At 32.0% G+C, this 23,244-nt stretch overlaps 1 protein-coding gene, 1 long non-coding RNA gene and 2 pseudogenes across 2 annotated transcripts; 3 read left to right on the top strand and 1 right to left on the bottom strand.

Annotated features, from left to right (window-relative positions):
• The first annotated feature begins 10,208 nt into the window (after positions 1-10,208).
• On the top strand, positions 10,209-12,166 carry LOC121219212 (uncharacterized). The gene is made up of 6 exons (XR_005915881.1): positions 10,209-10,468; positions 10,619-10,789; positions 10,862-11,042; positions 11,250-11,534; positions 11,623-11,765; positions 11,844-12,166. It is a non-coding gene; the product is annotated as an uncharacterized lncRNA (long non-coding RNA).
• A 2,153-nt stretch (positions 12,167-14,319) lies between these two features.
• Positions 14,320-16,714, top strand: LOC107932223 (DEAD-box ATP-dependent RNA helicase 38-like; annotated as a pseudogene).
• A 2,022-nt stretch (positions 16,715-18,736) lies between these two features.
• LOC107932191 (pentatricopeptide repeat-containing protein At1g77170, mitochondrial-like) lies at positions 18,737-21,228 on the top strand (annotated as a pseudogene).
• Positions 21,229-21,417: 189 nt separating this feature from the next.
• LOC107932192 (lachrymatory-factor synthase) lies at positions 21,418-22,245 on the bottom strand. The gene has a single exon (XM_016864144.2). The coding sequence runs from the start codon at positions 22,165-22,167 to the stop codon at positions 21,661-21,663; it is 507 nt and encodes a 168-aa protein (XP_016719633.1). The 5' UTR covers positions 22,168-22,245; the 3' UTR covers positions 21,418-21,660.
• Between the last annotated feature and the right edge of the window lie 999 nt (positions 22,246-23,244).

Raw genomic sequence — 23,244 nt, forward strand, 5'->3', positions numbered from 1 at the left:
TTTTCAAGATTGTTGCTCTCGATCTTATTTTTCTTCACATTGTAATTTGGACATTGTGTTCTTTTTAGCCGTTGATCTGATGTGCTAATTGATCTATTTTTTATGTTTTATTTCTGGTTGGTTTTTATTTTTGATGGCTTCCAGTTTTTAGAGGTGATCATCGGTTGGGCTACCCGGTCTGGCCCGACGGCCCACCCAAAAAATAAGAGGGTTCGGGTAAAAATATAAGCCCGAAATATGAGTTTAGGCAAAAAAGAGGGTCTTAGGTTGCTTTTTAGGTTCCTTCTTAGGGTCTTAGGGTGCCCAGGCCTGAATCATATATTAAATATATTTTTTATTTTTAATCAAATATACTTTTTAACTTTCATATTTCTTCGGTTGCTTTTTAGGTACCTTCCTTTTTAATTGTTGAAAATTTAATTTAGCTTACAATTTATAGTTTGTTATAAAATTAAATAGGTTGATCGGTTAATGTGTAGATATTCTGGTTGATGCTATTTTGGTGTTGTAAAATTTAATATGGGTCGGGCTCAGGCTTAACAATTTTCTTTCGGGCCGGGCTTGGACAAATTTTTAGGCCATATTTCGGGTCGGGCAGGGCCCTGGACTAGAAAACGGGCCTAAAATTTCCGGTCCATGATCACCTCTACCATTTCTTGAGTGTTTTCTTTTTATTAATACTTGCATGTAATTGGGTAGGGTAATTGGAGTAGAAAAAAAATGTTTTCATGATGGCTAAGGCGGATGTAGGAAGTTTTGTAGAGTAGAGTTTAGTCGACCTTCGTATTAACAAGGTTGATATACTTGTTCTTTCCACCAATAAGAGTCTATTCATTGTTTGTTCCGTAAAAATTGTTCGATAACATGGTACGAGGAGATTGACGAGTTCTTAATACAAAATGGTTTTACAGCTGCTCCTTCAAATTTAATAGAGAATTACAATTATAAGAGAAAAGAACACTTTTATTAATACACAATACAATTACAATATGACATACATTTCTTTATTCTACACATTTACTTAAATGAAAGCTCCTACCCCTATTTATAGAGTTTAGTGGCCGTTGGATTGTTGACACATGTCAACTTCTTTGCTATTAATTTTACAAATATCTAATAGCTAGAATGTTTATCTAAATATTTAATCTTCTAAATAATATTCTATTTCTTTATTTTATATTCTAAAATCTTACCCCCAAAAAAATGAGGATAAGTTTGATTTTTAAAGTTAATAAGGTTATATTATTTACTGCCAATTTAACATTTCCCTAGCACAACAATGGAAGACACTTAATCTGTGTATGTTTGCGCATGCTTACAACGACAAATACAATCTAACGATTATATGTACCAATTCTCATGTCTTTGTCTTTCCTCAAATCCTGTTGTTTGGAGGCTTTAGTTTATATATCCGAACCATCCAATGATGAGTTGTGAATACCTGCATTGGCAACAATACAGAGAAATCTGTTCAGGGAAGCAGTTGAATCCAAAGAATCTGAGTGGCGGCACATCAGTAATAAAAATCTTGCGGACATCTGCATGCAAAGGGAAAAAAGATGGAAATTTCTCATTCCAAATGTATGTCACAACATTTGTAAAGTTAGGACGAAAACTCATATGGATCATGGTGGAATTATTTGACAACTATTATAGGCAAATTGAACACTATTGAATAAGATGAAAATTAGGATCATCTAACCTCCTCAAAATGAGTGAGTTTATAAAGTTTCTGTCCAATTTCTGTATGCCTAACTTTATCATAGCCTTTCTCCTCAGTTTCCACAAACCTGTAAATATGTATGTAATTAAAGGGATGAAGTGCTTGTGCTAAGAACAACACAGGCCGAAACCACATATGAACTCAAAGGTTGACAGTAACAGACCTGTAATACGAGAGCTTATACATTAGACAATTTAGCATGGTTGAAGTCGCCTCGGAATCAATTCGATACTGACCATCTCTCTATGGACAGAAACCAAGTACAGAATAGTTACTACAAAGAAACAATAAATTGGAATAGGAAAATGGCATTGCCAAATATTGTCAACAGAGACAGATATTCAGACTGATGAAACAATGGAATCAAAGCACAGCATAAAATGATATCAACCACTGCTGTTTGAAACCGAAGTAAACAATAATTATAATCAATGAACCTTCATAATACAACAAATCTCTTGCATGATTTACCTTGGCCAAGAGAGCAGCAGCTGTCAGTTCAGCACCTTCATCCTTAACTTCCTATGAAAAAGACCATAGAATTTGAGTTCAATTAACCATACAAAAATTAACTAAACAAATAAATTTTAGGTTATTTAAAAAAAAAGCCCCCAGGTGTCACCGTACCAGCCAGGGGGTAGTTAGCATGTAATTCTAATTTTCTTTTCTTATTCTATTAATCTTTGTTTCTCTCTTCTCAACTCATCTCTCTCTTGCAGCTACACTCATTCTTTCTCCAAATCAGAAATTTTCAGATAGTGCTGTTGTTCATACCGGTAATATTCATCTTCATGTTTTGAAGAAACATAAAAAGCAAAGTTCATTACTGTATTTTGGTATTTCTTTTTTCTAGATTGTTGCTCTTGTTTTTGTTTTTTATTCTCTAAGCTGTTGTTTAATTTCTTGTTTTAGGGTGTTCTTTTTCATTTCTTATTTCTTGCAGCTAAATTCATTCTTTCTCTAAATCAGGAATTTCTAAGTAATGCTTTTCTTTGTACTGGTAATATTCATCTTCATGTTTTCGAAAGAACATGAAAAGCAAAGTTAGTTACTGTATTTTGGTATTCTTTTTCCAGATTTTTATTCTTTAAACTGTTGTTTAATTTATCGTTTCAGAGCATTCTTAAATTTTTTTTCATTTCCTATTTCTTGGAGTTACACTCACTCCATCTCCAAATTAAGAATTCTCAGATAATGCTTTGTTCGTACTGGTAATATTCATCTTCATGATTTAAAGAACAAAATATCAAAGTTGGTAACCACATCTTAGTATTGTTTTTTTCAAAATTATTGTTTTCGTTCTTGTTTTTCTTCACACTGTAATTTGGACATTGTGTTCTTGTTAAGATGGTGAAGCTTTGACTTGTTTTTTTGGCTCAATGAGTAATCACATAGGCTTGATGACACAATGAGGAAATGAAGAAAACAAATGCTAAATTGGCGCAATAAATAATATAATGTTATTGTTTACATATGTATCGTTATTTTATAAGAAACAAAAGTAATTCTCTAGGTGTTAATTGCGTTAAACATCCTCAATTTATTAACTGAATTTTTAATTTGGTCCTAAACAGCTATTGTTTCAATTGTATTCACTCTTTCTTGAATTGGACTGGTTGTCGAATCAGTCAAACCAACTATCCCTGATTCAATCAATTAGACCAATTTATTTACTTCAAATCAAATAATTTATTAAAAAATTATAAATTTAAATTATAAAAATCTAATTCAATCAGTTCACAAATCAACTAATTTTTACCTCTATTTAAACCGATCCAATCTAATTGTTAAAACATTGATTGAATTTTTTTAATTCTAAGTACCATTTTAATCAAATACTTCTGATTGTTGTCTAACTTTAGCTATTTAAATCTCACGCCATTCTTTTTCAGATTAATAATATTTTTTTAACACATCAAATCTAATCTCACTTTTAATCCTAAAGGTGATTGTTAGACTAATGTAAAGACTTGATTGGAACAAAAATTTAATTTAAAGATTTAATTGAAATTTATTAAGTTTGAATTTAAAATTTATTCTATAATTTAAGGGTGTCTAGTGCAATTAATTTTTGTCTCTATATATTATAATTTTACTAAATTTTACTAAGGAAAAACTATGAGTTATGCTTTTAAACTGTGGATACTAAATTGGGTGGGTCTAATCAATTTAGATCAAGCTAATTTAATTTTTAACATCTTAGATTATTTTGACTTCGAGATTTTTTAAGTTTGAGTCAATTTTAAGTTAAAATTATTTTAGGTTTAAGTCATTTTATGTTCGAATCATTTGAGATCATGGTTGAGGTTTTCAGGTCATTTTAGATTAATGTAATTTTGGATTGAAGACATTTCAAGTCGAGCCATTTTAGGTTTGGATTATTTCGGATTTGAATAGTTTCTATTTCAAGTTGTGGAAATAAATACAAATTCATAGTCTCGTTTTTGCTTTCCTTTTATCAAATTGGATTGGATCAAGTTCGAATTCAGATTAATTCACTTTATTGATTGTATCAGAAAATAGAGTCAATGGTGTTACCACTTAGATGTTGCAGCAACTCAAGCCTTCAGATTTTCCAAACCAAGAAGAATATGAAGCTTGGCAAAGAAGAAATTTAAAGCTCCTCGAAGCCGGACTCCTTTTGCATCCTCTAGTGCCACTCGGTGACGAAAACACTGCTCTGCAGCAGCTCCGAGAGATCATAGACGGAGGATTGGAGAAGCCTTTGGAAACCGGCAAAAACAATGAAACAATGCAAGCCCTCCGTACCGTTGTTTCTTCACTTGCTTGTAGAACAAACAATAATATCGGGTCAGTTTCCGAGACCAGTACTCACTGGGCAGATGGATTCCCATTGAACCTTAAAATCTACCAAATGCTACTCGAAGCTTGTTTCGATGTCAACGACGAAACATCGGTCATCGAAGAGCTAGATGAATTCCTAGAGCTCATTAAAAAGACATGGTTAGTCCTAGGGATGAACCAAATGCTACATAACCTTTGTTTCTTGTGGATACTATTTAACCATTACGCGACGATGGATATCAAGCTGAAGGCGACTTATTGAGTGCCAGCAATAACCTATTGATCAAAGTCGAAAATGATGCCAAGATGATGAAAGGAGATGAGAATTATTGTAGGATGTTGAGTTCTACTTTGGGTGCGATTTTGAGTTGGGCTGAGAAAAGGTTGCTTGGTTACCACAGCTATTTTCGAAGCGATAACGCAGAGTCGACAATTGGGTGTGTTGTTTCAATGGCGGTTCTATCGGAAAAGATAATAGGAGGCGGAGAACGTATCTCAAATGAGGATCACATAGAAGGAAACGAAATGGTTGTGAATCAAGAGAAAGTTGATGCATGCATAAAATCATCGTTACGTGCTGCTTTTGTTCAGGCAAGTTCCCAATTTTTATTTCATTATAATTATGTCCTTGGGTTTTTTTTTTACGTAAATAGGCAAAAAAAAAAAAATGTACTGAAATAGGGTGTCAGAAAAATTATTTACGAAAATGGGTTATTTTTTTCATTGGTACCTATCTTAGAGGCGCCAATGAATAAAAAACTATTAATTTTTTGAATAAAATATTATTTTTTATATTTTTTAAAAAAAATTTAATAAAAATACGGGTCAAAATGCGGTCAACGGGTCGGTCGGGTCGGGTGGCGCCTGTCAGGTAGGCACCAATGAATGTGCCTCGCAGAGAGGCGCCATTAAAAGTGTCTCATAGGGAGGCGCCAATGGGTAATTTTGTATGAATATTGTAATTTTTTTGTATGAATAAATTCATTTTAACAGATAGATCAACCTTGTGTGTTAAATCTCTATAGATATTTTTGGAACTTGTATGGTACTCTATTTAGAGATTTAATTTTTATATTTTAATATAAAATAATTTAATTATTATTTTATTTTTAGTGTTATGCCTTAATTCAAATTGCATAATTAAAAAAAAATCATTAATAGAGTTGAATTGTTGATGTATTCATGAAAACTCTGTTCTTTTCTTTTTTTTCTTTTTTTTTGTCATTTGAAAAGTTAAATTTTGGTTACTAAAATACACATTTTTTTTATATTAGTTTCTGAATTTGGTAATTTTTTTTTCAATTTTAGTTTTTTTGATGACATGATACGTAGTGATTGTATTACGCCAACATTTAAATTTTTTAGTGTATGACGTGATACAATCTCAGAGTGTCTTATCATCACATAGATCAAAATTAGGAAAAAATGTTGCTAAGTTCAAAGATTAATTATTACTTGATCTCATAATACAAAGACTAAAAATAAATTTAAACATAGTAAAGAGACCAAAATCATAACTCAGTATATTGAATATTTAGGTTGAAGTTTCAACTATGGCATGAAACTCAATTCATCACTTGTAATTATTGATTTTTTTATGCATTGTGTATTGTCTATTTCTTTGTAGGTATGGGATCCTCAAGCAAATAAAGAGCACTTTGTACTGTAACATTCCAATCGGGTTAGAATAAATTGGGTTAGTAAAACTAAAAGTGGTTACATCTTGAGTTTGGGTTAAGATTGTGAAATTATGGCAAGTGATATGTTTTGGTTCAGTGGCTAAGTATTATGTTGTATGTGCGAGATTTTGGGTTTGAATCCTTTCTTTTGAATTTTTGCTACTTTTATCTAAACTCCTATTCTTGAGCATCTGGCATAAATATTATTTTCGCTCAATTGTTGACAACGATGAGCCTAGTGGTTCAGTTATAAGGTTTCACTTTACCCTTTGATTTTGAATTCAGGTCTTTGCGAAAGTAGTAAGAAAATGGTTTTTTTTTATGTTGCCTTGTGAGTTAATTTTTTTTAATTGATTAAACTTTTCCCAAACTCCCTTTCTTTCATGTTCACTTTTTCTAGTTCTTTTTCATTGTTCTTCTTCTTCTCCCTTTCTTTTTGTTGATTATCTTTCTTCCACCATCAATTTACTGTTGAATCTTTTTGGTATCTGTTACTCTAAGTTCATTGTGTCGTTAATCTTTCAATCAATCGTGTAAGTACTCTCTCTCAAGTTCTTACGTGAGTTTTGTTGTTGGACGGTATGGTATTTCATTTTGTGTAGCATAATTTTGATTTGTGTGAATCCTTGTTAGGTGAAGATCCTGAGACTAACGTTTCCCCAACAATTTAAGTTTTGTTTTTCGATTTATGTGCGAGGGTAAGCGTTTAAATTTCGTTTGAGATTTTGTATCAAAGTTCTTCGACGTAACTTCGGTTTTGGATGTTAGTTTTAGAGATTTGATTGCGAATAAATCGCCTGATTGGTCGTGTTGATTCAACATTGAAATTGTATCAGCTGTGTAACGAAAACCCGAGAAATCTGTAAATAGCGAAAGCCAGGATTGGGGCTGCCGACGTCACACGGTCGTGTGTGTGGCACTATGTTGAACTATACGGTCATGTGAGCCACACAAACCAGCCAATTAGGCCATGTGAATCCACACATGCGTGTGGGCTAAAATACTAAAATTTTTCCTAAGGTCGTAACGTCGTTTGAATCGAACGTAAGCCTTTCGTAAGGTCCGTATGGTCTCGATTAAGCTATAAATATCGATATCTGGTGATCTGTTAGTGTATAATCTGTTACTTATACATATATTTGAGATGATATAAGCTAAGTAAGTATGATCTGTTAGCGTATAATGTGCTTTTGTTTGGGATGTGCTTAAGGTATGTGATTTATTCGAGTATAATCCGTGTTCTGTCAATTTTGATAGTACGTTTCCGTTTTACTTTGTCGGATGAGAACATGTTATTAAAAAATATGTTGATTTGTTTGACATTGATTCTGATACATATAACCATGCATGTGACTTCATGACAACTCTGATATGATTCATTGATATTTGATAAATTTGTTTTGCAAAGCATGGATTCCCATGTTTTCTATTTTTGTTATTGTATGACAACATGTCCTACATGCTTATCATTTTGATTCTGTATATGCATGCCATGATACATTGCATGGGGTTTGGGATAATGTGAAAGGAGGGAGTTTATGGCAGTTTAATGATCTACATTACCTAGTTGATGTGTCACGAAATTAACTAAAAATACGACAAAGACAAATGCACCTATTGATAAATAGTATAGCTATGGTGAGTAGGGATATCATATCCACGAGGACTAAAAGTACTAGTAATTACCATTTTTTTATTATTTAGCTGACAAATTTGAGTGATTGTTTTAAATTAAAATTTACTAAATCAATCTAACTAAAAAACTCAACAAAGAATAAATCAGGAAAACAATTGAATAATAACCAACGAGAGAGACAATACTCAAGAAAGGATCCACATAAACTTCATCTATTATTATGAATATAAATTAAACGATTTATTCACTTGGTATCTTGATCCATAAAAATCCCTAAATTATGCTAATATCTCTTTCAAGAGTAAGAACAACTAACTCTAGGTTGATTAATTGAAATCTCTTTCTAATTAAAACATCTATCGTCGCATTAACTCGATCTATGGATTCTCTTATTAAATTTGACTCTAATCCACTAGATTTATGTTGTCATATTTCTAGGATTGCATGCAACTCAACTCAGTTATGCTAGATCTACTCTTAAACAATGATTTTTCCTCCTCTGATTTAAACATATTAAATATGAATTAATATTCCAAAAATATTAAAAACAAGAAATAAGCACACATAACTGAGAACAATAATCAAGTATTTATTGCGTAAAATATAAATCAAATAATAGAATTCATTATAGGGTTCATCTTCCCTAGGTATCTAAATAATTAGTTCATAATTGTGAATAAAAACATCTCAAAGTTAGAATAACCACAAGAAATAAAGAAATTCATAAAAACTTCAAAAGAAATTAAAAAGAGGTCTTCAATCTTGATGAAAATCTGCTTCAGAGTTGGCTCTAATGGCATTCTTTGTGTTGTTTTCTTCAATATTCTCAAATGGCTCCTTTGTCTCTTCTTCTATTTGGAATTTATAGATTTTAGAATGCCTAAAAAGCCTAAAAATTACGTTTTTCTGCGTATTTGGGAAGCGAGTTACAAAATCGACACTGTCTGGCACATAGCCATGTGTCCAGCCCGTATGGCTCCTGAAATCTGCTCTTTTTATCCGATTTTCGCTCATTTTGCTCATTTTGCTCTCAAATGCTCAGCTAAGTATAGAAACATGAATTCGAAGAATTAGGAGCATAAAATCCACCAATTTACATAAATAATCATCCAAAAATGTATTAAGAACAAGATTAAAATATGTTACTTTCATCACTTATCACTAGTGGTTTTTTCACAATTCTGTCTGGCAACTTGGTTGCAACATAATGGCTTGACCGCATATATTTGATCTGGTAGTTTTAACTACAATTCTGGTGGCGATGTCCACAATTATCTATTGGTGTAATTTGGTTGGATGAGTTATGGAGAACTCTATTTTGGTGTGTCGCGAAGTTTGGAATGAAGTTTTCTGAAAAATCTGCATTATGATTTCCTAAAAAATACCGCATTGGCATAAATATGCATTCTCCATTCTGTTTATGTGATCGTTATGAAATTCTCTGTAATACTCTAATTTGCTCCATTCTGGTTATATGATCATTATGAAATTCTTTGCATTACTTTGATTTGTATATTGTGTTTTGTATGATCTCTGTTTGAATTTAGTGATACACTGAGGTTTATAACTCACCCATTTGTTTTATCTTTGACTGTTCAAGTAACCCTCTGACTAAGGATCAAACGGCGTGTGGAAGCTCAGATTGTTTTCGCACTCTATGTAAATATGGTGATTTTCATAATTATTTGTTTTGGACTTTTGGGTCTGTAAATGGGTTTTTGTTTAATTCGTCGGTAATTGATATTTTCAAATGCGAAACTATAAAATTACTTAAGTCGACAAAATGAATTTCTGTTAAACCTAAAACTCCGAAAAAAATTCCGCTACAAATTAAGTAATTTCTTAAGTGTTTTCTATAAATGAACAAATAGATTTTAATGACTGTCGCCATATTGGTATTTCCTAAACACCTATTGAAATCAGTTTTTTTCTGCGAGTTGGTGTAACTTCTCCAGATTTAGCCGTAATATCTAGGCTGAATTTGGAGCATTACCTGCACTGTTAACAATTGTACTTAAAGCTTAAAATATAAAAAAGAAATTGAATTTTCAAAAAATAAAATTAGAAATAGAAATAGAGAAATTAATTTCAAATGAAGAAAATCAGGCCAACATAATTACATAAGCGTATTTTAACATTTTTTTTCTCAGATAATGAATATGCAATACGATTGGCATGGAAACCTAGTCAAATTGTCATCAAATCGATCCTACTTGCCCATAGTGAGACTATGGACCTTCACTGTTCCACCCCCTCACTGCGGTTACCCAAAAAATTTCTTTATAACAAAAAAAGAGCCTCATTTTTTAACGGTCCACGCGCTTCCTTACTGATACGGACCTGCTTTTCCCAGCTGTCCATAACTGATTTTCAATTTCTTCCTTGGCTTTTTGGCAGAGAGAACAGCCAGGAAGTACTTAACCGTGAATCAAATTCCCATTTCTTCTTAACCATACCCTTCTAATCCTTGTTTACCTTGTTCCTCCCCCCCCCCCACCAAATGGACCCAGTCATGTCTATGAATATTAAGCTTCTCCATGTCTATGGATATACTAGCTCTTTCCACGGATGAGCGTCTACTTGCTGTTTGTGTCGCCGACATTATATATATATTTGATGGTCCAGGTACTCATATTTATTTATTAAGTATTGTTTTTAATTGTTCTTAATCCAATTTTTTGTTTGGTTGTAAATTTATAAAAATATATACATGAAATTCCTATTTTTGAAACCTCAAAATCCATTTTAAATTTGGAGAATTTTGCTGTTCTTCAGAATATGGAACCTAGGTGTTCGATTCCGTTGCCTCAGGCAGGCTTTATTAAGGACATCGTATGGCGAAGGGCGGCTAAATATAATTTCCTTGTCCTTACAAAGGACGGAAAATTATTCCATGGAAAATTTCCTGACCCCTCTCTCACAGAACTATGGATGGCATTGACGCAGGTATAAAATTTGCTATTCCATTGAAGTTGTTGGAATTTTTGTATACCATATTTACTTTTTGATTTTTTTTAGTGGAATCGAGCGACATAGGCGACATTGTGGTTGCAAAACAAAACAAGATCACTGTTTTCTCATCGGATTTAAATGAGAACATCCGAGTTGTGGCTTGGGGTTCCAGTGGGTGGAGCGACCCTAGGACAAAATTTTAACGTTGGGGAGCCCGTTGATAATTATTGGGATTGCAAGATAAAAGGTAGTTTTATTATTCTGTTAATCTTAGGTTTCTTTTTCATCAGACTTGCACATATGTTTTTTCATCCAACGCCACCTTGCTTCAACAACAGTTGTGATAGTTGCCATCACTTGTCTCATTTTTGTTCTTCACTGCCTTACACCCTCACATCATATGTTGATTTTTAACTAAAATTACAACAGTTTTTATTTAAATATTTTTTGTCAGTGGATGCCATTAAATGGATTGTTCTTAACGACGACAACACTTTTAGTGACTGCATTGTTGTGGGAGGCTATAAATATAGAGAAGATGGAAGAGAAGAGGATTACCTCCTCCTAGTCCTTAAAAGCAAGATGGGTAGACTTCTCATTTTTTCTTAATGTTGTGGCAGCCCACCTCCGAGTTAGTGGCATATTCAAATTTTGAGTTTTATTGGGATCTATCCGATTCCGATTGCATTGGGCCCCCAGGAATGAGGCCATTCCTAATATTCAATTGCTTCAGAAATGGGTAATTTAATATAAATTCTCTTTGCATCTTTTTTTTTTTTTCACATTCATTTTTTAATATTTTATTATTATTATTATTATTAAAGCAGCTATATAGCGGTCCTTTCCAATCGAAAAGTCGCAGGTAATAATGAAATCAAGTCGTTTGCACCTCATTCGAACTTGCTTGATCCTAAAACAATTTGGTTGGAAATTGAACGCGATCATTTCATCCCCCGCATTGACCTCCAAGGTATTGTTATTGTTATTATTATTATTATTATTATTATTATGTCTATTAATTTGGTTTATAATTGGTTTGGCCCCTTAGATGATGATGAGCTAAGCTACAATCAGGTAATGGGTATTTGCTCAGAAGAAGACGAGGAAGGCTATTTTGTTCTTTTTATTTTGCTCTCAGAGGGAAAGCTTAAAATCTATCGCATAGAATAGTATAGAAGAATTGTCCCTGAGTTGGATGAAAAGATGATGACTCATGCACCTATAGAAGGATCATATTTTTAAGGTTTAGAGATCAGTGTATTTTCCTTTGCAACTATAAATTTGGAATATTTTGGTTTCTTGATTCTTTTCTCATCTCTATATACTTTAGAAAGATTAAATCAAGGACTAATATCAAAATATATTGATTTATATTTTTATAGTACTTTAGAAAGTTTAAATCAAAATATTCTCAAATTTATTTAAATAAGAACTATCATAGTGAGGAGTAAATTATGGACAGGGGCATAGGAAGGGGTATTTTGGGGCTTCAACACCCTTCACCTTCTATTTGTCTTCATCATAGTTAAAATATGGTAAATGATATTTAAATTATACCCTTTTTTTTCGTCCGTAGGTAAGTTATTACAGTTGTAAACAAATATCTTTTCACCCGTCATTTTGTCACATATGATATTTCTATAGTTTAGTCCCTAAAATTAAAATTTTTTGATTTAATCTCTTTAAAATATTATAAAAATATTAATTATAAATCAATATAATGGTTAAATGACATTTTATCTCTCCTACAAATATAGAACTAATGTAGTCATAAACCAATTAAAAATCTGATTAAAGTAAGTGCATTTATCAATTAATAATATAGTTATAATGAACAAAGATATGTTCTTAATAATTATCATCTTTCTATTATTTAATCGATAAATTCAAGTAATTAATTAAAACTAAAATTAACTAAACCAATTAACTACAAACACGACAAAAAATAAATCAAGAAAATAATCAAGTAAACAACCAAGAAGCGAAACAATTCCTAGGAAAGAATTCACCTATACTTCATCTGTCATTATCAATCTAATTTACGTAATTTCTTCACTTAGTATATTGATCTGTAGAAATCCCTAAATTGTGCTAATATCTCTCTTTAAGAGTAAGAACAATTGACTCTAGGTTGATTGGTTGAAATTTCTTTCTACTTAAAACATCTATTATCACATTAACTCGATCTATGGATTCTCCTATTAAATTTGACTTTAACCTAGTAGATTTATGTCGTCTTATTCCTAGGATTGCATGCAACTCCACTCAATTACGCTAAATCTACACCTAAACAGGGTTATTCCTCCTCTAATTTAAGCACATCAAATATGGATCAATAATCTATAAATATTAAACCAATAATTAAACACACATAATTGAGAACAAGATCTAAGTATTTATTGCATAAAATAGAAATCAAACGACATAATCCATCATAGGGTTCATTTCCCTTAGGTATTTAGAAAATATTAAACAGTAATATTCACAGACTCACTCGTTGAAATTGTGGTTTCGAAACCACTATTTCTGAAATCATTAAAAATTGGGTTGTTACATGAATTGGGTTTGGATTTGAGTTGTAACTGTGTATTCAATTCTGTTAATCCCCTAAATGTATAGAATGTGATTAATTAGCATTCATTTTAATCTCTTTAAAAGTATGGAAATGTTATAATTTTTAAATGTTATTTTATTATGTAAAACGATATTGGAGTTAGTTAAGTTGTTTTAACAACATAATATGATGTCACACATCTAAATTTAGAGATCGAGTTAGGTGTGGGTGTCACAATTTTAATACATTGTTTTAGTTTCTATTGAATTTTCACTTTAATTTTTTTAATCAAAGCTTAAAAAAATAAAAGTGCAAACATGATATCGACATGATTTGATATGTAAAGTCAACCTCCATTAAAGATTTAATGCTCGAGTGATTAAAATAAAAGTTATTAGGTGATAAAATTGTAATAAGTTATTTTTGAGTGTCTAAAATAAAAGTAGCCTAAAAGCACCTTATTTGGCTATCTAACCAGAACTACAAAATTATTTTAACCATCCATTTAATTTTTTTTGACTCTTTTAACCTTTAAATTTGCGCTATTTGTCAAATTACTCAAAAATAGATGAAAAAGCTAATATTGGTTAACTTGGCATCCATGTGACAGTTCATTTGTATGTGATATCAACAATTAATTAACTTTTAAAAATTAAAAAATATGAATTGGTTATAGTTCTTTGAAATAATTTTTACTTTTTCCAAATAATTTTTTTATAAAATTTAAAATTAAAAAATTAATTAATTGGTGACATACTTTTTTTATTTATTTTGAGTGATTTAACAAATAATGAAAATTCAATAGTTAAAAGAGACGAAAAAATAGTTAGAATAATTTTTTTGTAAAATTAAAACACCAAATAAGTAATTATGTTTTTTAAGGATAATTATGCTTTTAAATAGAGAATAATTCCAGTGGGACTCGTAAAATTATCTCGGAAGTATTTTATAAAAAATACATTTTTAATTTATTTAAATATTAAACTCACCCTTTTCCCTGTTTCTTATATATATATCCGACGAAGAAGGTATCCACCTTTGTTTACTAGCTACATGGCTGAAACTGCTGCAGACTCGGTTATTTCTAAGGAAAAGGACTATGCTCCGGCGAGCACTTCCTCAACATCGGAAGAAAAAGTTTTATCCGAAATCGACATTCAGAACTTAACAATCGACGATAGCAATAAGTTCCTTGATGAAGACTCCAACATCAAAATCGTATTCCTTCCTAAATCTAAAGTTTATTTTGATGGAGAGATTTAAGATTTTGAGTAATATTTTTGTTTGGGCTTTTCAGATTACATCAGGAGATACGCCGTACAGGTCGGCATTTACTTTTGAGGAGTTGAATTTGTCGCCACAACTGTTGAAGGGTCTGTATGTTGAGATGAAATACCAAAAGCCTAGTAAAATACAGGCTATTAGTTTGCCATTGATTTTGGATCCCCCTTACTTGGATTTAATCGCTCAAGCTCATAACGGTTCTGGAAAAACCGCTTGCTTTACACTGGGAATGCTATCTCGTGTCGATCCGAAATTAAAAGCTCCTCAAGCCTTGTGTTGTTGTCCCACTAGAGAATTGGCTATTCAGGTTCAATTTCTGTGAATATTTTTTTAGTTTTTTGTGAATTTGAATTTTCGATGATATTTGATTATTGGTTATGATCGTGGACTCGGGGCTCTCTTTTCTGCAGAATTCGGAAGTGCTGAGGAAGATGGGGAAGTATACTGGGATAACTTTTGAATGTGCTATTGGAGGGGATTTTACTACTGAAACTCACATTAAGAAAAGATCGCCTATTACAGCGCAAGTAGTTATTGGTACTCCGGGCACTATTAAGAGACGGATGACTGAGAAGACATTGGGTTTATCTCATGATGCTTGTGTTTGATGAGGCTGATCACATGCTTGCTAAGGTAGCCTATGTGTTAATGGATTATTTTTGCTTGTGGTTTTTTTGGCATTTACAATTTAGATTTCTCTGTACGCGAGCTTTACTTGGTTTATGAATGACTTGCGACAAGTATGGTAGTATTGATTTTCAAACTCACTTATATTAAGAATTCCAAAAGCATCGCATCTTTAATTAAATTGCCTCCTCCTGCCTTATTGATTTTGGAAGAATGGGCGACACCGTTTTGATTATGTTGTTGCAGGAAGGATTTAAAGATGATTCTTTGAACATGATGAAGCATATTGGACGTGTCACTTCTCACTGTCAGGTTTTTATTTCAAAAATTGGTCTGGAATGCATTATCTTTTTCTAACTTAGAATGGTTAATAAGGGCTGGTTTTAGGTTCTCCTATTCTCTGCCACATTCAATGAATCTGTTAAGAAGTTTGCTGCAAAGATAGTGAAAGGAAATCACAACGAGTTGTTTGTCAAGAAGGAAGAACTATCATTGGAATCGGTGATCCAGTATAAGGTGGATTGTCCAGATGAACTTGCTAAGGTTATGGTAATCAAGGACCAAATTTTGGAATTCGGAGAGCGTATAGGGCAGACGATAATATTTGTCCGGACGAGGAATAGTGCAATCATATTGCACAGGAGCCTTGTCGACCTTGGTTACGATGTTACTACAATTCAAGGTGCTCTCAAGCAAGAAGATCGAGACAAGATAGTCAAAGAGTTTAAAGATGGGTTGACTCAAGTTCTCATTTCAACCGATCTTCTTGCCCGGGGTTTTGACCAACAACAGGTATCATTCCCTTTTATCTTTCCCAGTTGTCGTGCAACATAACATCCTGCTTACATATTGTATATATCTACAGGTCAATTTGGTCATCAATTATAACCTTCCCGTGAAATATGACCATTCTACGGAGCCTGATTGTGAGGTTTATCTGCATAGAATTGGTAGAGCCGGAAGATTTGGTCGCAAGGGTAAGTTTACTGGGTTCTTGAAATGAAAATGTGATTAGCTAAATACATTGATTTCATTCTCGACTTTTGTGTATTAATGTTAACAGGAGCTGTGTTCAATTTGTTATGCGGTGATATGGACGAAATGATAATGTCAAAAATCGAAACTCATTTCGACATGAAAATCGCAAAGGTAAGCCCTCCCATGTCTATATTCCCCTTCTTTTCTTTCATATCCATCTGATTGTTTTTGGCACGTTATTATGGATCCAGGTTCCTGACTGGAGAAATGAGGAAGACTTTAAAGCTGCAATGAGATCAGCTGGTTTATTGTAACCGAAGCTTCTGTTAAGATTTGTTATTTCTTCTTCCAATAATTTTGGAGATTTTGAAATTTTATAATATGTTACGATATTAAGGTTTTAATCTATTTTGATTTTAGTTGTTAATTATTTGCATGTTTAAAAAGTAATTTACCCATTCAACCTTAATATTAGGGAGTGAAATTTCTATTACTGTAGTTTGATTAATTTTTATATTCAATATTGAATTTTGTTCAATTTAAATTTTCTATTCAATTTTAATTTTTTAAATAATTTATATTTATGTTTTAATTTAATCATTTAATTCATATAATATTGAAACTAAATAAAAAATTTTATTTTATAAAAATGAAATTAATTTTGTTGTTTTATGATATATGTAATTCTTTTCCAAGTTTGTATTTCATTAAATAAAAATTCTAATTTAATTTATTAATTTTTAATATTTATAAGTTCAATCATTTAACTATTAAAATGAAATGTAAACTGCATCAATTATCCCTAAATTTTATTTAAAATTACATTTTAGTCACCTAATTTTTAAAAATTACATAATAATAATTGTTACATTTATCATTTAATTGTTAACTTTCAAAGAGTTAGTAGCTAATTTGGTCCTTTAAGCTATAATTTTAGAATCATTTTGATACTTTAAAAGTTTTATTAACAATTAAAAATTAATCTCCCAACTCTAAATTTCATTTATTTTCTACAGTTGATGCCGATCACATAAATAACTTCATTGGACTAATTGTTGCCTTGAAACCTATTTGAGGTTTATGGTTGGGGAGCGACCTAGAGATTAGGTGAAATAGCTTGCCTTTGCAGAATACCACCTTTCACTCTTCCACAAATACCACGGTTTCCGAGATTCTTTAAGCTATTCTACCCATCTCACCCAAAAAAAATAATATTTATAAAAATAATTTTAGTTCAAAAACATTTATCTAAATAACTTTAAATAAGTAGTAAAATTAAGTTATAGGAACTAGATAGTCGGCACGACTATTTTTTCTATTAAAAAATAATTTTTTAGGGTTTTGGACATAAATAACCGATACTCATGTATTTTTATTAAATTTTTTTTTGAAGTGTTAGCACACTGATGGTCAACACCTTTTATCTGATCAAAAGAAATTATTGTTTTGGTGTGTGTGAGGTGCCGACCAACAAATGTCCAAAGTTACCTAACAAAAGGGATGGGAATATTGTAACATTAACCCCTCCTTGTTTTCCATCTTTTTTATTTCCCAAGTTTTATTACATATTTTATATTTTAAAATAATATTGGACTACTTATCATATTGTTAATTATTATTGCATCACTCGCATTATTTTTAAATTTAATATGAGCAATTAAATTAATTTTTTTAATAAAATTAGAATATGCTTTAATGATTTTCATCTTTTATAATAATTCAAATAAACATTTAGAAATATTTTAATAGTAACACATTATTTATAAATATATTACAACTTATTTTTTAAATTAAAAGAAACAATAATTTAGCAATGTTTATTTGAATTATTATAAAAGATAAAAATTATTAAAGTAGATTTTAATTTTATAAAAAAATATAATTTAATTGTGCATATTAAATTTAAATTAATTTTTAAATTTAATAATAATGTGAGTAATACAATAATAATTAAAAAACATAATAAGTAGTTCAATATTATTTTAAAATATAAAATATGTAATTAAACTTGAGAAATAAAAAAAGATGAGAAAACATGGAGGGGTTAATGTTGCAATATTTTCATCTCTTTTGTTGGGTGACTTTGGGCATTTGTTGGTCGGCACCTCACACCTCAAAAAAAATATCTTTTTAATCAGATAAAGGGGTGCTGGCCATCAGTGTGCCAGCACCCAAAATAAATTTTTTTTTGAAAAAAAAATATTAGAGCTGGTCATCTAGTATCCAAAGCCCGAAAGGTTATTTTTTAATAGAAAAAATAGTGGTGCCAGCCATTTAATTCTCATAACCTAATTTTACTATTCATTTCAAGTTATTTGGGTAATAATTTTTAAACAGGATTATTTTTATAAATATTAATTTTTTTGGGTCAGATGGTAAAATTGCCTATTCTTTAAGGACAACCAGCTTCGATGCACATGCCTTACCTGGTGATTCACAAGCTGCTACTGTTGATAAAAGTTTGTTGGCTAGAGAGGCAGCCATAAAATTAATGAAGTAGTACCTTCATCGTGCAGCTAACCATATGAAGCAACAAGCAGATAATAAAATGTCTGATAGGCAATTCGAAGTAGGTAACTCAGATTATCTTAAGCTTCCGCCGTATAGACAAAAATCTGTTGTAAACAGAGTTAATCTCAAGCTCTTTGCTCGATTCTTTGGTCCATATGAGATGCTTGTACGAGTGAGATCAATGACTTATAATCAGACCCAAGCAGGGATTAATATAGTAGCAACAGCCAAAGATATTCTTCAACAAGAAATTTATCAACTATGGACAAAGAAAAATATTGGCATATTATACTGGAGATATCCAAGAAAATGGAGATGAAGAATCTTTAAGGCTATTAAAAAAGATAGCTGATATAGAAATTGAAGACTATCCATCTCATTCGGTATTTCTTGTATCTCAATTGAAGAAGCATGTTGGACAAGGGCCTGTACAATCTCAGCTACCTATAATCAATGATGAAGGTATACTTGCTAAGGAGCCTATGGCTATACTTAGCAGAAGAATGGTCAAACGTGGTAATCGAGCTGTTACTCAAGTCATTACCCAATGGAGCAACAGTTTTCTAAAGGACTCAACATGAGAATTTTTGTACGTCCTCGAGGATAAGGATGCAGCAAAGAAGGGAGCATTCATACTAGATAAACGAAATGAAATTTTATACACTTATTGGGTTATTTTCATTATTTTCTGATTGGGCTGTATTTTTGTGCTTAATTCTAGTTTTTGTTTATTTTGTTAAATTACTTCAGTTGTGAGAAGTGTAACTGCTAATACAAATGTTAGAAAGAACATCAAATTTTACAAAAGAAATTCTCTTTCTGGTTAATTTTCTCTGCAACCCATCATTACATCCTTCTCTACATTTTTTTCTTCTAAAATTTCATCTACATCCTCCACCACCTATCGATTCACAATATAGATAATCGATGTATCAATAAACAAGCTTCCTTTTCCCATGTTTCAGATCTACTGGAACTGAAATCTCAGTCTCCTATCCCAATTATGAACTCAATTCGATTCAAGATTCTGGTTCCCAGAACTACAACCCCAACACCTAAACACTTAACCATAGCCCCTTCCCATCTCAATCTCGCTTCGACTGCCATTATTGAAACCAACCCATCGTTTCCATATCCAAACGTTGAAGACCCAGCCAAGACATTGCCTAATCTATTGTCCAATTGCACCACCCTTCTCCACTTGGACCAACTTTATGCCCTCATCATTCAAACCCGACTTCTCGATTGTTACTCCTCGCCGTTTCATTGGAACAACGTTATCCGATCTTACACCAGGTTCAATGCTCCCGTTAAAGCACTTCACATCTACATTGCCATGTCGAGAACTGGACTCCTCCCTGATCGTTATACTCTCCCTCTTGTCTTGAAGGCTACCTGTCAGTGTTTCGCTATTGACATCGGCCGTCAACTACATTCCATGGCTGTGAAGATTGGGTTAGAGTTGAATGAGTTTTGCGAGAGTGGGTTTATAAGCCTTTATGCAAAAGCGGGACAGTTTAAGAATGCGAGGAAGGTGTTTGATGAAAATCCCGATAGGAAATTGGGTTCTTGGAATGCTTTAATAGCTGGACTTGCTCAAACTGGGCGTGCTAAAGAAGCGATTCATATGTTTTTTGAGCTGAAAAAAAATGGGTTTTTGCCTGATGATGTGACTATGGTTAGTGTGACATCGTCTTGTGGTAGTTTAGGGATTTTGAGTTAGCTCTTCAGTTACACAAATGTGTATTCCAAGCTAAACGCTTTGAAAAATCCGATATTTTGATGTTGAATTCGGTTATTGATATGTATGGGAAGTGTGGTAGGATGGATTTAGCTTATTTAGTTTTTTCAAGGATGAAGGAAAAAAATGTTTCTTCTTGGACGTCTATGATTGTTGGCTATGCAATGCATGGTCATGTTAAGGAAGCTCTTGGTTGTTTCCTTTGCATGAGAGAGTCCGGGGTGAGACCTAACTATGTTACATTTATTGGGGTTTTAAGTGCTTGTGTGCATGGTGGGAAAGTAGAGGAAGGGAAATTTTACTTTGATATGATGAATAGTTATGGGATAAAGCCAAATTTGCAGCATTATGGGTGCATGGCAGATCTGCTTGGTCGAGCCGGGTTGCTTGAGGAAGCAAGGAAGATGGTGGAAGAGATGCCTATGAAGGCAAATGTAGTGATATGGGGGAGTTTGATTGGTGCATGTGAGAAATTCGGGAATGTGGAGATTGGGGAGTGGGTGGCTAAGCATTTACAAGAATTGGAACCTTGGAATGATGGGGTTTATGTTGTATTGTCTAATATCTATGCTAGTAATGGTTTGTGGGAAGATGTTGAGAGGGTTAGAAGGATCGTGAAGCAAATGAAACTTGCCAAGACTCCTGGTTATAGCTTGGCAACTACTTAGAATTGAGTTTAGTTTGTTCCAATGGCCAATCATCATGTTAACCATTTTAGAATAAAAGTTACTTTGCTAATTATTGATTTCTTTACTGTTAATTTCATGTAAGCTAGTTTTCTTCAAGCAAAGAGACTAGGAATTATCAATTCATACAACAATATTAAGGGAGCTTTGCCACTTTCAGGGATTATTCATTTAATGCATTTGGATCGGATCATCTTACATTACTTGCAAGAACATAAAAATTTCGTCATAGATTATCATGTTTGGTTCAATAACGTTCCCTTGAATCAACAATATAACGTAATATAACATAATCTTGATACTACATACTCCCCATTTTTAGTGAGGCCTTTGTCATTCGCCCAAGATTTTACATTCTTGAGTATAAGATAATTTTATTTATATTTTAGTGATAATATATTATTTTTATTCCCATTTTTAATGATTTTGACTTATTTCTTTTCACATTTCATGTGAGCTACATTTTTTTGAAAGGGACAATACCTTATTGATCCATTGTAGCTTGAAAAACTTGGAGAGCTGCTTCCATTCTTTGAGCCATAACTTGTAAACCAGAAGCGATGAAGAAATCCAAATCCCCGAGTGTCCAACCTTTCACTGGCTCAACTTCATACCTCCATTCAATGTCACACCCATGCTCATTGGACAACACTCTCACTGTTGATACATAAGCATTGAAACCAACATTGCCATCCACAATAGAATAGCTAAAAACCATCTTAATTGGATCAATGGACAGTAGCTTTTGCTTAGTCCAATTCATACTTCCTTTATCACTACCACTGACCGGAGTTTTAAAACCAGCACAGAAACGAACGCACCCAGGTTGTCCCGAGACACCTTCGACGGGGAGACAAGTAGTCAGACTCGGGAACCACTTGTCCAAGCCGAAAAAATCTTGTAAGAGGAGCCATACTTGTTCTGCTTTGCATCCTGCTAACTTTGCACATGACTTACCTTCCCATTTTGGTTGCTGACCAACATTTGCCATTGGATAAGTAAATATGTTTGATATATTCTTTAGCAAAATCTATAGCAAAGCAACTAAAATAAATAAAACTCACTATGATGATTCTCTTTTGGTGTAGCAGCTATTGCTTATATATAGAAAGATTTCGTTGAAAATGGGTAAACTACATAGATAGTCACTCAACTATAAGTAATTTTTTTTTGGTCACTAGCTGTTAAATTATTAATGGTAAGATAACTTGGCAGCTTTTAAAATTGACATAATAGCAACTTCAATCCTCAACATTCGTTCATTGTGTCAATTTAGTTTTTATTCCAAAAAATTTAAACTCTCAACATCATATTGTGTAATTTGGTATTTTTTGTTGTTTGTTTTTCTTTGTGACATTGAAGGTTAATTTTAAAATAATGAGACAAGATGAAAAGTAGTATCTCGGATTTTTTGGTGTTTTCATTTTCGAAATCTTTTCAATCAAATTTAGCTAATAAATTTATCTTTTTAATTTTTTAGGTGAAAAGGATAAAAAAAAGAATAAATAAAACTTCAAATTACATGATATGTAAATATTGAGAGTTAAATTCGCTATTATGCCAATTCTAAAAGCTATTTCACGATGATCATAACAGGCTAAGTGGCTAAGGATTGTTTTTGCTTCGCATGTCTAATCGTCCAATTATTTTCTGTTGAACTTGTTGAGCAATAAGTAGTTTTCTACTCATATTTTCTTGTTGGGTATCGTTTGTCTCGTGATTGTCCTTTTCTCTCGTTTTTCTCGTGCCATAGTAAATTATTTTGGTACCAAAATTGACCCAAATTTGCTTGGATTCATACGTTTAAGTCGAATTGGTTGAGAGTACCCTGCAACACATCGACAGGATAGGTGCTAGTAGGCCCAAAGACTAACGTTCTAAAATTTTCTGTGGTGATTCGAGCCCTGTATTAGACGTGAGACCCTTAAATTTTTGAAAGGTTAAAATATGTTATAAATATTTTTTTAAAATAAAATTTAATCATTATATTTTTATTTTTAAAATTTATATTTTTATTTTTAAAATTTTTAAATTTAAGTTTAATTAATAACACTGTTAAAAATTTTAA

The sequence above is a fragment of the Gossypium hirsutum genome, chromosome D07, assembly GCF_007990345.1.
Source record: "Gossypium hirsutum isolate 1008001.06 chromosome D07, Gossypium_hirsutum_v2.1, whole genome shotgun sequence".
Taxonomy (NCBI): domain Eukaryota; kingdom Viridiplantae; phylum Streptophyta; class Magnoliopsida; order Malvales; family Malvaceae; genus Gossypium; species Gossypium hirsutum.

Bases quoted from the DNA above. Each gene is read 5' to 3' on its own strand.
- LOC107932192 (XM_016864144.2), bottom strand. From the start codon at position 22,167: ATGGCAAATGTTGGTCAGCAACCAAAATGGGAAGGTAAGTCATGTGCA.